The sequence below is a fragment of the Hemiscyllium ocellatum genome, chromosome 5 (assembly GCF_020745735.1).
Source record: "Hemiscyllium ocellatum isolate sHemOce1 chromosome 5, sHemOce1.pat.X.cur, whole genome shotgun sequence".
Lineage (NCBI taxonomy): Eukaryota > Metazoa > Chordata > Chondrichthyes > Orectolobiformes > Hemiscylliidae > Hemiscyllium > Hemiscyllium ocellatum.
This window is the reverse complement of record NC_083405.1, coordinates 139,207,681-139,222,928: the sequence shown is the minus strand read 5'-3', so window position 1 is coordinate 139,222,928 and position 15,248 is coordinate 139,207,681. Positions and strand designations below refer to the sequence as shown.

At 50.2% G+C, this 15,248-nt stretch overlaps 1 protein-coding gene across 2 annotated transcripts in view; it reads left to right on the top strand.

The window, feature by feature from the left end:
• Nucleotides 1-15,248, top strand: part of LOC132816187 (alanine aminotransferase 2-like) — a 209,533-nt gene that overhangs the window by 135,936 nt on the left and 58,349 nt on the right. Inside the window, exons 1-2 of one of the 2 annotated variants that reach the window (XM_060825682.1) lie at nt 4,691-4,849; nt 5,507-5,663. In XM_060825682.1, coding sequence (XP_060681665.1) covers nt 5,514-5,663 — 150 coding nt within the window. In that variant the 5' untranslated portion in view covers nt 4,691-4,849; nt 5,507-5,513. Of the gene's footprint in view, nt 1-4,690; nt 4,850-5,506; nt 5,664-15,248 lie in introns of those variants that run through there. The other variant, XM_060825683.1, reaches the window with a different exon arrangement.

The window sequence follows — 15,248 nt, the reverse complement described above, 5'->3', positions numbered from 1 at the left end:
ACACTGTTAGAGGTGGTTGGGGGTGTTAAATTATGCCCATGTTACTCAGTTAATGCTCTGGAAAAATGAGTTCAAATCTGCCATCTTTATCCAGCCTGATGTGTGTGTAACACCTGACAATGTGGTTGCCCTCAGCTGTTGGGGTGGGATCTGAACCTGTGTGTCTGTTCATTAAGCCGGGAAGATGACAAGGTACTCAAAGTCAACGCCAGAAAGAATGAAATGAAGTTAAATCAGAGTCATTGTGAGCCAGCCTGTGAAAGCACAGAGATTTGTCAGGACAAGTGGGGAATTACAGGAGCAGGCTGTCCTACATTGTTGTGGTGATGAGAGGACAAGACGTGTGTGAAATATTCCTGGCTATTTTGTATTCATTCACGGGCTGGGGCATTGTTGGGCAGGGCAGTACGTATTGCCCATCCCAAACTGCTCCGAGGTCAGTTAAGACACGACCACATTATTTGGATGAAAACGTAGACAGGCAGGTCAGTAAGTTTTCAGGCGATACAAAGATCATTGGAGTTGTGGATAGACTTAGAAGATTGTCAAAAGCTTTAGCAGAATCGAGATCAGTTGCAGATATGGGGCGAGAAATGGCAGATGGAGTTTAATCCGGGTAAGTGTGAGGCGGTGCACCTTTGAAGATCAGATGTTAAGGAAAAGTAAACGATTAATGGCAGGACCCTGAACAGCATTGATGCACAGAGAGATCTTGGGGTTCAAGTCCATAACTCCCTGAGAGTGGCCACTGAAGTGGATAGGGTGATAAAGAAGGCACATAGCTTGCTTGCATTTATTAGTCAGGGCATTGAGTACAAGAGTCAGGATGTCATCATGCAGCTTTATAAGACTTTGGGTAGGCCGCACTTTGGAGAATTGCGTTCAGTTCCAGTTCTTCATTACAGGAAAGATGTGGAGGCTTTGGAGAGGGTACAGAAGTGGTTTACCAGGGTGCTGCCTGGATTAGAGGGTGTGAGCTAGAAGGAGGGACTAGAAACATCCAGGTTGTTTTCTCTCAGAGGCTGAGGGGAGACTTGATCAAAGTCTGTAAAATTATGAGGTGTCTTTCCCCAGAGTTGAAATGTCTAATACTAGGCAGCATTTGATTTCATTTGAGTTGATTTATTGTCATGTGTATCTCAGTACAGTGAAAAGCTTTGTTTACAAGCAGTACAGGCAGATCAGAGTGAGCCCGGAAATACAGATGATGAGGTGAAGAGGAATCTTGTACAGAGTAAGGCATACAGGTTACACAGCACAGGAGGTGTGCGGGACAGGATCAACATTATTTATGGTGGGGGGGGGTGAATAGTTCAAAGGGACAAGGTTTTTACACACCGAGTAGTAGGAGACTGGAACATGCTGCAAGGGTTAGTGGTGGAGGCAGATACGACGGTGGGGGGGTTTGGGGCTTTTAGTTTTGGGCAGAACAGTGGTACAGTGGTTAGCACTGCTGCCTCACAGCACCAGGGACTCGGGTTCAATTCCCGCCTCAGGCAACTGTCTGTGTGGAGTTTGCACATTCTCCCCGTGTCTGTGTGGGATCCCTCCGGGTGATCCGGTTTCCTCCCACAGTCCAAAAATGTGCAGGTCAGGTGAATTGGCCATGCTAAATTACCCATAGTGTTAGGTGAAGGGGTATATGTAGGGGAATGGGTCTGGGTGGGTTACTCTTCGGCGGGTCGGTGTGGACTTGTTGGGCCGAAGGGCCTGTTTCCACACTGTAGGGAATCTAATCTAAACACTTGAATATGAAAGGGATGCAGGGATTTGGACAGGGGCAGGCAGAAGGGTTTGACACAGCATCGTGGGCTGAACAATTCTATGCTGTTAGACTCATCCCTGGGATGTCAGGACTGAGGTATGAGGAGAGACTGGACTGGTTAGGACTAAGTTCAGTGATGTTGAGAAAAATAAGGGGAACCATATAGGAACCCATAAAATTCTAACAGGACTAGTCAGGGTAGATGCAAGATGAGTGTTCCTGATGACCAGGGAGCTCAGATCCAGGGGGTCACAGTCTAATGACAAGGGCAGTTTGGGATGGGCAATACATACTGCCCTGACCAACAATGCCCCAGCTCATGAATGAATACAAAATAACCAGGACGCCTTGCTCTCTCGTCACCACAACAATGCAGTGCACTCGGCTCCTGTAGTTCCCCACTTGTCCTGACAAATCTCTGTGCATTTAGGAATGAGATGAAGAGAAAACTCTTCCCTCAGAGAGTGAGGAGCCTGGGGAATTCACTGCCTCAGAAAACAGTGAATATTTTTACAAAGATGTTAGATATAGTTCTTTGGGCTAAAAGGTTCAAAGGGTATGGGAAGAAATTGGGAGCAGGGGACTGAGTTGGACTGTATTGAATGGTGGAGCAGAGTTGAAGGGCCGAATGGCCTCCTCCTGCTCCTAGTTTCTATGTTTCCATCTGATAGAGGTTCCAAAAGTTATGAGCGAGGCTGAACAGAATAGATGGGGGAAGTTGCTCCTGCTCAGACAAACAACAAGATCAAGGGGGGGGCCGTCAATTTAAAGTGATTTACAAACGGCGCAGGAATCAATTTTTTAAAAAACCCTTATTCACTCAGTCAGTAGTTAGGGTCTGGAGTGCACTGCCTTGAAATATGATGGAGGCAAGTCCAATAGAGGCACTCAGGAGATTGAAAACCGAAAGAACTGCAGATGCTGTCAATCAGAAACAAAAACAGAAATTGCTGGAAAAGCTCAGCAGGTCTGGCCATATCTGGGGAGAGAAATCAGATGTTTAGGATCCAGTGATCCTTCCTCAGAACTGATGGTAGCTAGGAAAATGTAGATTTATATACAGAAGGTAAGGTTGGGGCGAGGAGTAAACAATAGATAAGGATAGAGCCTAAAGAGAGAGAGAACAGTTGGACAGATAAAGGAGTGAATAATGATCCTGCTGGGAGGGTCAATCACTGTTCATGGAGACAGTTACTGGCTAACTGTGTGGTAACGAGGCTTGGTGCTTAGGGTAGGGTAGGGGGCTAGGACAGGGGAGAGTTCAGGCCTTAAACTTGAGTTTAGAGGGCTGCAGGGTCCCCAAGAGGTGCATTCGTGAGGGTCCAGGATGGTTATGAGATGGGGTGGCTGATTGTCACTTTTATAAATCAAGGATGTAGAAAGGTGGGTTAGTAAATTTGTAGATGATACTAAGGTCGGTGGAGTTGTGGATAGTGCTGAAGGATGTTGTAGGTTACAGAGGGACATAGATAAGATGCAGATCTGGGCTGAGAGGTGGCAAATGGAGTTTAATGCGGAAAAGTGTGAGGTGATTCACTTTGGACGGAGTAACAGGAATGCCGAGTATTGGGTTGATGGTAAGGTTCTTGGTAGTGTGGATGAGCAGAGAGATCTCGGTGTCCAAGTACATAGATTACTAGGATGTTACCACCCAGAGTGATAGGGTTGTAAGAAGGCATAGCTTTTATTGGTAGCAGGATTGCATTTCAGAGCCATGAGATCACATTGCAGCTGTACAAAACTCTGGTACGGCCACACTCGGAGTACTGTGTACAGCTCTGGTCACCGCATTATAAGAAGGATGTGGAAACTGTGGAAAGGGGCAGAGGAGATTTACCAGGATGTTGCCTGGTCTGGAGGGAAGGCCTTACGAGGAAAGGCTGAGGGACTTGAGGCTGTTTTCGTTAGAGAGAAGAAGGTTGAGAGGGGACTTGATTGAGATGTATAGGGTAATCAGAGGGTTAGATAGGGTGGACAGGGAGAGCCTTTTCCTCTGATGGTGAGCACATGGGGATGTAGCTTTAAATTGAGGGGTGATAGATATAGGACAGATGTCAGAGATGGTTTCTTTACTCAGAGAGTATCAGGGGCGTGGAACACACTGCCTGAAACAGCAGTAAACTCGCCAACTTTCAGGGCATTTAAACGGTCATTGGACAGACATATGGATGAGAATGGAATAGTGTAGGTGGGATGGGCTTCAGATTGGTATGACAGGTCGGCACAACATCGAGGGCCGAAGGGCCTGTACTGCGCTGTAATGTTCTATGTTCTAGTGGTTACCACAGCCACCTCACGTTGCCAGGGACTTTGGTTTGATTCCAGCCTCGGGTGACTGTCTGTGTGGGTTTCCTCTGGGTGCTCTGGTTTCTTCCCACTGTCCAAAGATGTGCAGGTTGGGGGTGGATTGGCCGTCCTAAATTGCCCCTAGTGTTCAGGGATGTGCAGGCTGCGTGGGATAGCAATGGTTATAAACCCTCTGTGGGTTATACAGATGGCCTGATGGGCTGAACGGCCTCTATCTGCACGGTAGGGATTCTGTGATGGGAATGGACATAGTGTGCAGGGATCTGGGAAAAGTCAGGATATCAGCACCGTGTCCCAGAGCCAGGGCTGGGAAGATGGGCCGAATGTTTTCTCTCGTCAGTGATCCTGTTAAAGTGGCCACCTCAGGAGACACTACCACCCAGGAGGGGGTCATAAATACCAGCCCCCCTCCCCGGGATGGAGTTGTTACCAGGGTATAGCCCACAGACAGGCGGCTGGGTCATACCCGTCTCTCGGGCGATCATTGCCCGTTTAAGAGCCGACCTTGTCCCGGTCTGTCCCGGTCTGTCTGTCACCCAGCCCCCGCCAAGTCAGGGGACCCCGGGAGGTGACTCTCACCTCAGCTGGAGCTCTCCCTCTCTGTCTGGTCAAGTGTGAGTGTGAGTGAGTGTGTGGGTGGGGACACACCAGGTCCCCCCTGGGTGTGAGCGCTGGGAACCAATTGCGAAGTGCAGCGCTGTGGTGAGGTGGCTGCTTCTAGGGAGAGGCGCTCACTTCCCAGCGGCTCGTGTGTCCCGGTCTGTGAGGGAGCCAGAGGTGGGTGCACTGTCTCAACTACCCCCCCCCCCCCCCCACCCCCACTCCCTCCCTCTGTCTCTCCAAATCCCCCAGACTAGAGCAGAACACACTGGCTACAAACTGGAAAGATGTCCCTGTTGGGACAGTTGCAGGGACGTGTTCAACTTCTGGTCTCCTCATCCCACCCCCCACTCCCCCAACAATCCCCCCCCCCAACATCCTGACGTGTCCTGTTTTTCAATCCCTCAGACTCTGGACTTAGTTCAAGGTCTGTGTGTACTGCTAACAGCCCTGAACACACACACACACAGACACAGACAGACACAGACAGCCTGGGACTCACTCACTCACACACAGGGACTCACGCTCACACACATCCTGAGTCTCACTCACACACACACACACACACACAGACACACAGCCTGGGACACACACTCACACAGACACAGACAGACCGAGGAGTGTCAGTGCACTTTCTGGAATCAATTATGAATGCTCTCCTCCCCCAGCTCAGCTCCAGCTGATGCCACGGGGCACTCACTGAGGTTTCTCTCGCCACCCCCCACTCCCCCCCCCGGCTCCGATGCTGCCTCTCTCCCCCTGCTCTCGCCTGCTCCCAGGGCTGCTCACTCCCCGGGGGAGCCCTCTGCTCAGCTCTCTCTTCCTTCTCCACAGGGACAGCATGGCCAGTGAGGAGCTGAATGGAGTGGCCCGTGGCCCCAACAAGGTGCTCACTCTCGAGTCCATGAACCAACAGATCAAGAAGGTGGAGTACGCAGTGAGGGGTCCCATTGTGCTCCGGGCCATGGAGATCGAGAAAGAGCTGCAACAGGTAGGAGCCCCCTCTGTCTCCCCCTTCCCCAACTCTCCATATGGGGAGAGTGTGTATACCCAGGGCAGTGCGTCTATACACAGCACGGTGTGTATATGCAGGCAGTGCGTGTATAGCCAGGGCGGTGCATGTATACACGGGGCAGTGTGTATATGCAGGACAGTGCATGTACACGTGGGGCAGTGTGCGTATACACAAGGTGGTATGTATACACAGGGCAGTGTGCATATACCTGAGACGGTGTGTTTCTGCAGGGCAGTGCATGTATACACAGGGTGGTGTGTAAAAGCAGGACAATGCGTGTATACCCAGGGCAGTGTATTTATGCAGGGCGGTGCGTGTATACCCAAGGCGGTGTGTATATACCCGGGGTGGTGCGTGTACATATACATGGAGTGGTGCACCTAAAATGAAACAAAGAGAGCATGTTGACCTTGCCTCGCACCCATCCAGTGCTGTGTGACCTGTATGTCTAATTCACCAAAGTCTGTATGTCCTTGCTTACTATGATCTGCCTGTACTGCTGACAAACAAAATGTTTTACTGTACTTAGGTACACATGACAATAAATAATTCAATCAATGTATATGGAGTGGTTTGCATGTACCCAGAGTAAAGATTGCATTTACACAGTGGTGCACATACACAGAGCAGTGTGCTCAGACACGCCAAGCTGTGTGTGTATGCGTGGAGGAGTGAGTGCATACACACGCACACAGAATGACAGAAGTGTGAGGGCACAGGAAAAGGCCATTCAGCACATTACATGTATACTGGCTCACAAACAAGTAATTTCCTAGGACCAATCACAAACCCTTACACACCAAATAACCATCCAATGCCATCTTGAATCTCTCAGTTGAAACTGTCTCCACCACCTTCCAGAACCCCATTGCCCCCCACTCCCCACCTCACCCCATTTTTACCCTCACTCTATGCCTGACCCTGCTCCACCCCCCACTCTGTGCCTAACTGTGTTTTCTCCCACCCTATTCCATGCCTGACTCCATTCCTGTCTCCCCACCACCTCCCCACCTGACCCTGTATCCCACTCACTACGACCTACCCTGTACATTGCTTCATTTATCTGGACTCTTGTCATCTTGCATCTGACCTGACACCCTCCTGTTGTATTAATATTCACTCAAGGGACCTGGGTGACACTGGCTGGGCCCAGCATTGATAGCCCGTCCCTAGTTGCCCCCTTGAGAAGGTGGGGGTGAGCTACCTTCTTGATCCACTGCAGTCCATGTGCTGTGGGTTGATCCTGAGGGAGGGAATTCCAGGATTCTGACCCAGCGACAGTGAAGGAATGGGAATATATTTCCAAGTCAGGATGGTGAGTGGTTTGGAGGGGAACTTGCAGGGGGTGGTGCTCCCGTGTACCTGCTGCCCTTGTCCTTCTAGATGGAAGTGGTTGTGGGTTTGGAAGGTGCTGTCTGAGGGTCTTTGGTGAGTTTCTGCAGAGCATCTTGTAGACAGTACACACTGCTGTTACTGAGTGTGGGTGGGGGAGGGAGGGGACGGTACACACTGCTGTTACTGAGCGTGGGTGGGGGGAGGGAGGGGACGGTACACACTGCTGTTACTGAGCGTGGGTGGGGGAGGGAGGGGACGGTACACACTGCTGTTACTGAGCGTGGGTGGGGGAGGGAGAGGACGGTACACACTGCTGTTACTGAGCGTGGATGGGGGAGCGAGGGGACGGTACACACTGCTGTTACTGAGCGTGGATGGGGGAGGGAGGGGACGGTACACACTGCTGCTACTGAGCGTGGGTGGGGGAGGGAGGGGACGGTACACACTGCTGCTACTGAGCGTGGGTGGGGGAGGGAGGGGACGGTACACACTGCTGTTACTGAGCGTGGGTAGGGGAGGGAGGGGACGGTACACACTGCTGTTACTGAGCGTGGGTGGGGGAGGGAGGGGATGGGTACACACTGCTGTTACTGAGCGTGGGTGGGGGAGGGAGGGGACGGTACACACTGCTGTTACTGAGCGTGGGTGGGGGAGGGAGGGGACGGTACACACTGCTGTTACTGAGCGTGGGTGGGGGAGGGAGGGGACGGTACACACTGCTGTTACTGAGCGTGGGTAGGGGGAGGGAGGGGACGGTACACACTGCTGTTACTGAGCGTGGGTGGGGGAGGGAGGGGACGGTACACACTGCTGTTACTGAGCGTGGGTGGGGGAGGGAGGGGATGGTACACACTGCTGTTACTGAGCGTGGGTGGGGGGGGGAGGGGATGTTTGTGGATGTGGGGCCAATCAAGCGGCTGCTTTGTCCTGATGGTGTCGAGCTGCTCGAGTGTTGTCAGAGCTGCCCCCACCCAGGGGCAAGTGGGGAGTATTCCACCACCCTCCTGACAGCATTCTGTGGCATCCTCCCACTGGTACCCCACTCTCCCAGCACTCTAACCTCACACTCCCTTGATATATTTAATGTTTAACAGCCAGCTGTCAAAGTGACTGCCTGAGATTTTGGACTCGTCAGAATACAGCAGCTGACTGCTGGGGAAAAGGGGATGTGGTTTCCCTCCATCCCCCGACAGCTCTGTGTTAGTGTGAAATGTCAGAATGAAAGTACAGCGCTGGGTTTCTGAGGGAGGCCTGAGTGGAATTTCCTCCGAGAAACACTGAGCTCTTCCTTATGTTTAATAAAGAGGGGCCTGAGGGAGATTCCCGCTCCTCAGTCGGTCTGACCCAATGTCTCCACAGAATCTAAGAATTGCACGTTAGCAAAGATTCTGAGGGGGTTGTGTATGTGTGGTCTTTTCTGTGCCCTCCAGGTCGGTTATCTACACACAGTCTGGTCTCCATATGTTCCACACATACATGTACACAGAATAAACTGCAGAGATGCTAAGGAGGGAATTGAGATCAAGTTCAGACGCAAAGGATTAAATACACAAGCCATGGATTTGCTGAAATGTGAGCTTTGATATAGACCAAGTGGATTTCTAAACATTCTTTCATGGATTGTGGGTGTCTCTGGCTGGGCCCAGCATTTATTGCCCTGTCCCTAGTTGCCCCCTTGAGAAGGTGGGGGTGAGCTGCCTTCTTGAACCGCTGCAGTCCATGTGCTGTGGGTAGACCCACAATGTCCCTAAGGGAGGGAATTTCAGAATTCTGACCCAGCGACAGTGAAGGAACGGGAATATATTTCCAAGTCAGGATGGTGAGTGGCTCGGGGGGGAACTTGCAGGGGGTGGCGTTCCCATGTACCTGCTGCCCTTGTCCTTCAAGATGGAAGTGGTTGTGTGTTTGAAAGTACTATTTTAAGGTGGTGCTGGGGTGAGACCTCCATGCATTAGTTTAGGTCTAGTCTAGTGACACTACCACTACATCATGACCTTCCCAAAGTGAAGAGCTGTCTACAGATGCAGTGTGGTTAGCACGAATTACTATCCATTTGGACATGTTGGAAATGATCTCTATAATGCTGCCCAGCTCCGTTTCTTGTGCAATCATTATAAGTTTATTATAACAGGTTTTGAACATTGGACTTAACTTTAGGAAGAGACCTCTTGAGCATCCTTCACCAGTCACTTCGATAATGCTGAACTGATAACTCCCTGCATCCTTCCCTATCTCTGGAAACTCGTCCAGCCCCTCTCCACCTCCGAGATATCTGCACCCTCCAATCCTGGCCGGATGGACCTCTGATTTTAATTGCTCCTTTGATGAGTTTCTCTTCCGCTGTCTGGATTCAACGCTCTGACTAAATGATGGCCTCTTAGTCTTATGAATGATGTGTTAATCCAGAGACCCCATGTTCTGGGGTCTCGGGTTTGAATCCCACCATGGCATTCCCCTTGGCACGTGGTGGAATTTGAATTTAATAATCATTAAAATAAGAGTGTGACAATGTTGGGAAATTGCTAACCTCCAACTGGCTCCCAGTCAAGCAAATATTGGCCATTAAAATTGTGTTTTCCAAATCCCGACTGTCAGGAAAACCCCATCTGGTTCACGATGTCCTTTGAGGTTGAGGAAGGAGACTGCCATCCTTACCTAGACCGACCTCCACGTGACTCCAGACCCACAACAATGTGGGTGACTCTTAACTGCCCTTGGGGTAATTAGGGAGGGGCAATAATGCTGGCCTGGTCAGTGACACCCTCATCCTGTGAATGTATTAAAAAAAAACTTCTCTCCCTAAACCACTGTTTTCTCCCCCACCCTGCCTACCCCCTTGCAGCCCCCCGTCCAGCTCCACCTCACACCCCTCCTTTCAAAAACTTGTTAACAAAGTATTTGGCCATCTGCCCTAGTCTGTTGTGTGTCTTGGTGTCAGATTTCACTCCATACTTGCTCCTGTGAAGTTCTTGTAAACGTTTCGTTATGTAAAGGTGCTGTATAAATATTTGGCTGCATACGCAGATCAGATTCCACTGAAAAACAAGAGGAGGACCAGAACTCCATTCCCAAACCGATCTCCAAGGGAAGGCCAGTGACTGATACAAGAGGCCATGACCAGTGTGCCTTTAAAACCCACCGTTTTAATGTTGCTGCCTGCCTGCCAAGCAGGGGGAACCTCTTGTCACCACATAGTCCCCTTCCTCCTGGGTTTCCTGGCCAACAGGCTACAGTCCTGAGGGTGGCTTTACCCACACAGCACGGAGGGATATGTAAAAATCCTTTGGGTTAGATCCTTGTTGGATTATAATCTGACTCCCTGAGAGATATCAACTTCTGCTTTCAGTTCTCAACAAGGAAGATAAGCATGAAAGGACAAATAAAAGCAGAGAGCACTGGAAAAACTCAGCAGGTCTGGCAGCATCTGTGGAGAGAGAAAGCGAGTTGACATTTCAAGTCCAGTGACTCCTCTTCTGAGTTTCTCCCGGGCTGTCTGCTTTCATTTCAGATCTTGAGCATGTGCAATTCTTTGTCTATGAATAAAGGGGGTGTTGATGAAGTGGCTGGGCATTTTATTCAGGAATATGTGTAAGACGGAGTGGCTGATAGGGTTAGGAATAGCAGAGAATGACTTCCTCACATATGAGGAGAAAGTGAGGTCTGCAGATGCTGGAGATCGGCGCTGAAAATGTGTTCCTGGAAAAGCGCAGCAGGTCAGGCAGCGTCCAAGGAGCAGGAAATTCGACGTTTCGGGCATAAGCCTGATGAAGGGCTTATGCCCGAAACGTCGATTTTCCTGTTCCTTGGATTCTGCCTGACCTGCTGCGCTTTTCCAGCAACACATTTTCAGCTTCCTCACATATCACCCAGCACGGGGAGTGTGATGGGGAGTGTGTGTTGGGGAGTGTGTGTGAAGTGGATGAGGCAGACGGGGTCATGTTGCCGGTGGTAGTTTTACCTGTGACTGCCTGGCAATGTTCACCCAGACGTACCATTGCAGCTTCAACAAACACAACTCCAGAGGCATGAGGGAGGAGCTGGGGAGAATTGACTGGGAGAGGAGCCCAGCAGGAAAGACAGTGGAACAGCAATGGCAGGAGTTTCTGGGAGTACTTCAGGAGACACAGCAGGGATTCATCCCGAGGGAAAGGAAGCATGGTACAGGGAGGATGAGGCAACCGTGGCTGACTAGGGAAGTTCAGGGTCAGCATAAAAACAAAAGGGAAAGCAGATAATGTGGTGAAGGGCAGTGGGAACCCAGAGGATTGGGAAGCTTACAAAGATCAACAGAGGGCAACAAAAAAAATAATGAGGAAGAAGGTTAAATAACTCAAAGATTCAAGAGAGAAGGGGTGAGAGCTGAGTATGGTGGTCATCACCAAGGAGGAGGTGCTAGAAAAACTGAATGGCCTGAAGGTGGATAAATCATCTGGACCAGATGGACTCCACCCAGAGATCTTTGAGGAAGTAACGAGCAGGTTAGACCAAGGAGAGCCAAAGAGTGTTATCTACCTGGACTTCAGGAAGGCCTTTGTTAAGGTGTCACACAGGAAGCTGCTGAGTAAGATAAGGGCCCATGGTGTTAGAGCCAAGGTGCCAGGCATGGGTGGAGGATTGGCCTTCTGGCAGGAAGCAGAGAGTGGGGATAAAAGGGCCCTTCTCAGGATGGCAGCCGATGACAAGTGATGTTCCGCAAGGCTCAGTGTTGGGACCACAACTTTTCACTTTATACATTAATGATCTAGATGAAGGAACTGAGGACATTCTGGCTAAGTTTACAGACAATACAAAGATAGGTAGAGGGACAGATAGCATTGAGGAGGTGGGGAGGCTGCAGAAGGATTTGGCCAAGTTAGGAGAGTGGGCAAAGAAGTGGCAGATGGAATACAATTTGGGAAAGTGACAGAAGAAACAGGAAGCTGAGGGCACAGCCTCAGAGTAAAGGGAAGAGCTTTTAGAACAGAGATAAAGAGAACCCTCTTCAGCCAGAGAGTGGGGAATCTCTGGAATTCACCGCCACAGAAGGCTGCGGAGGCCAGGTGATTGAGTATATTTAAGACAGATATAGATAAGTTTGTGATTGCCAAGGGGATCAAAGGTTTACAGGGTGAAAGCAAGACAGTGGGGTTGAGAAACTTGTCAGCCATGATTGTGTTATGGACCAGGCCAGACCACTCAAAACATTCTTAAGCAGGCAGCCCAGACCAGAACTTTGCAATCTGTTTCGGTAAGTGGACAGTGAGAATTACCCAGAATAAGTTAGCGAAGTTGATCACCAGGTTTTAAAACAGACAAGAATGTATTCACACATTGCACAATGGAACACAAAGAACAGAATAAAGAATCCCTCCAGAACTCGGTCTATCCAAATTAGACTCTTCCAAATATACACAACAGTCCCAATAAACAAACCCCCCTGAAAACAAAGTTCAAAAGGAACAAATGCTTACAGGTTGAAGTTAGAAGGGCAAAAGGAAAGAGAGAGAGAGAGAGAGAGAGAGAGATTGTTCACATAGTCCACAGCTGAACTCCCAAACAGCCCTGGACTGAACCGCTCAGCTAGAGAGCTGACCGCTCCCCTTCCATTGTACAGGTCACTTCTAAAACATGACCATTTTGGCCTGAAGTCTCAGGGTGGATTGGCCATGCTAAATTGTCCCATAGTGTTTAGGGATGTGTAGGTTAGGTGCATTAGTCAGGGTTAAATGTCGAAGAATGGGTCTGGGTAGGTTACTCTTCGGCGGGTCGGTGTGGACTTGTTGGGCTGCAGGGCCTGTTTCCACACTGTAGGGATTCTATGGTACTATATAAACAAAAAGGCCTCTTATTACCCTTTAATCTCTGTACCAAACCAGTCTAATCAGAACTGGGAGAGGTTTATGATCCCACTGACAAAACCCAAGGACATGGTATCCTTGAGAAAAGGAATGGCTTTTAGAGAAAAAAAATCAGCTTTGTGACTATTGAATGTTGGAGTGGACTCGATGGGCTGAATGGCCTAAATTCTGCTCCTATGCCTTATGGTCTTATGTATGGTCTTGTTCTTCATCCCCCCACCCGAAGCATATTGGTTTACCATTCTGGCCTGGGCCAGGACCATGAAGAGGAAACATGGCCCCTTTGCCTTGAGTGGGGGAGGTGGGATCAGGTTGAACATTCGGTTAGTTCTGGGTCGAGCACAGTGAAACTGTCAAACACCTTGAGTTACAGTGATTAGTTCCAGAGTATGTTTGGATTGGAAAGAGGAGTGCACACGCCTGATATTCAATGGAGCTTGTGGGTTAGCTGTATTGGTAAAGAGGGTGATGTTTATTCCTTTCCATACAATGAGGCAAAACATTTGTTTTATCAGGAAATCAAAGCAGCGTAATGATTGGTTCCCTCCCACAGCAGGTGTACAGTGACAGCAGTGGGACCCATCCCAGTGTGAGCTAATGTGGCTCATCCCACCACCATGAATATCATACCTCTCAGGGGTGGGTGATGGCCTAGTGGTATTATCGCTGGGCTATTAATCCAGAGACCCAGATAATGTTCTGGGGACCTGGGTCTGAATCCCATCATGGTAGATGGTGGAATCTGAATTCAATAAAAATCTGGAATTAAGAATCGAGTGATAATCTTAAATCCATTATCGATTGTCAGGGGAAAACTAATGTCCTTCAGGGAAGGAAACTGCCACCCTCACCTGGTCTGGCCTACATGTGACTCCAGACCCACAGCAACGTGGGTGACTCCTAACTGCCCTCTGGGTAATTAGGGATGGGGCAATAAATGCTGGCCCTTATTCTGGGAATGAAGTGAAAAAATGTGTTCCTTGGACAATGACCAGCAATGTGCCAACGTCCTTGCAGTGGGTTACTGGGCAATCATAGAATCCCAACAGCGTGGAAGCAGGACATTCATCCCATTGAGTCCAAACTGTCCCTCCGAAGAGCATCCCACCCAGACCCCAACCCTACCCCAACAATCCTGCAATTCCCATGGCTTATCCTCCTCGCCTGCACATCACTAGACACTACGGGCAAATTATCATGGCCCAACCCACCTAACCAGCTCATCTTTGGACTGTGGGAGGAAACCGGAGCACCCGGAGGAAACCCACGCAGACACGGGGAGAATGTGCAAACTCCACACAGTCAGTCACCTGAGGCAGGAATCGAACCTGGGTCCCTGGCGCTGAGAGGCAGCAGTGCTAACCACCAAGCAACCTTGCCATCCCATATACATACTAATTTCTAAAAATTCACTCATGAGATGTGAATGTCACTGGCTGGGCCCAGCATTTATTACTCGTCCCTAGTTGCCCCTTGAGAAGGTGGGGGTGAGCTGCCTTCTTGAACCGCTGCAGTCCATGTGCTGTGGGTAGACCCACAATGTCCCTGAGGGAGGGAATTCCAGGATTTGACCCAGTGACACTGAAGGAATGGTGAGATATCCAATTCAGGATGGTGAGTAGCTCAGAGGGGAACTTGCAGGAGGTGGTTTTCCCCTGTATCTGCGGGCACAGGTTTTGCACTTCTTGCGGTGGTAAGGTGCCAGGTGTGGGCTGGTGGGCAGTGTGGATCTGACAAAGGAATCGCAGAGGGAATGGTCTGTCTGAAACGCAGATAGGGGTGGGGAGGGGAAACGTATCCCTAGTGGCGGGGTCTTTTTGTAGGTGGCAGAAATGGTGGAGGATGGTGCGATGTATCTGGACGTTGATGGGGTGGAAGGTGACGACCAGGGGAGTTCTGTCCTTGTTGTGATTGAAGGGTGGGATTCAAGGGCAGAGGTGGAGGTGATGCGCTGGAGGGCAACTCCCACTCCCACTCCACCAAGGCAAACCCTTCCCACCCGATGTGTGGAAGAAGAATGGTTCATCTTCAGCCTTGGGACCCTGCAGCCACACTGGATCAATGTGGATTTCACCAATTTCCCATTTCCCCTCCACCCTTCCCCCTCCCCCCCCCCCCCCCCCCAACCCCCAATGTATCCCAGTCCCAACTCTCCAACTCAGCACCACCCTCTTGACCTGTCCATTGTCTTTCCAATCTATCTGCTCCACCCTCCTCTCTGACCTATCACCTCCCCCTCCCCCCACCCCCACTTTCACCTACCTATCACGTTCCCAGCTACCTTCCCCCTGGCCCCACCCCCCTCCCATTTATCTCTCAGCCCCCGGCCCACAAGCCTCATTCCTGATGAAGGGTTTATGCCCGAAACATTGATTCTCCTGCCCCTCGG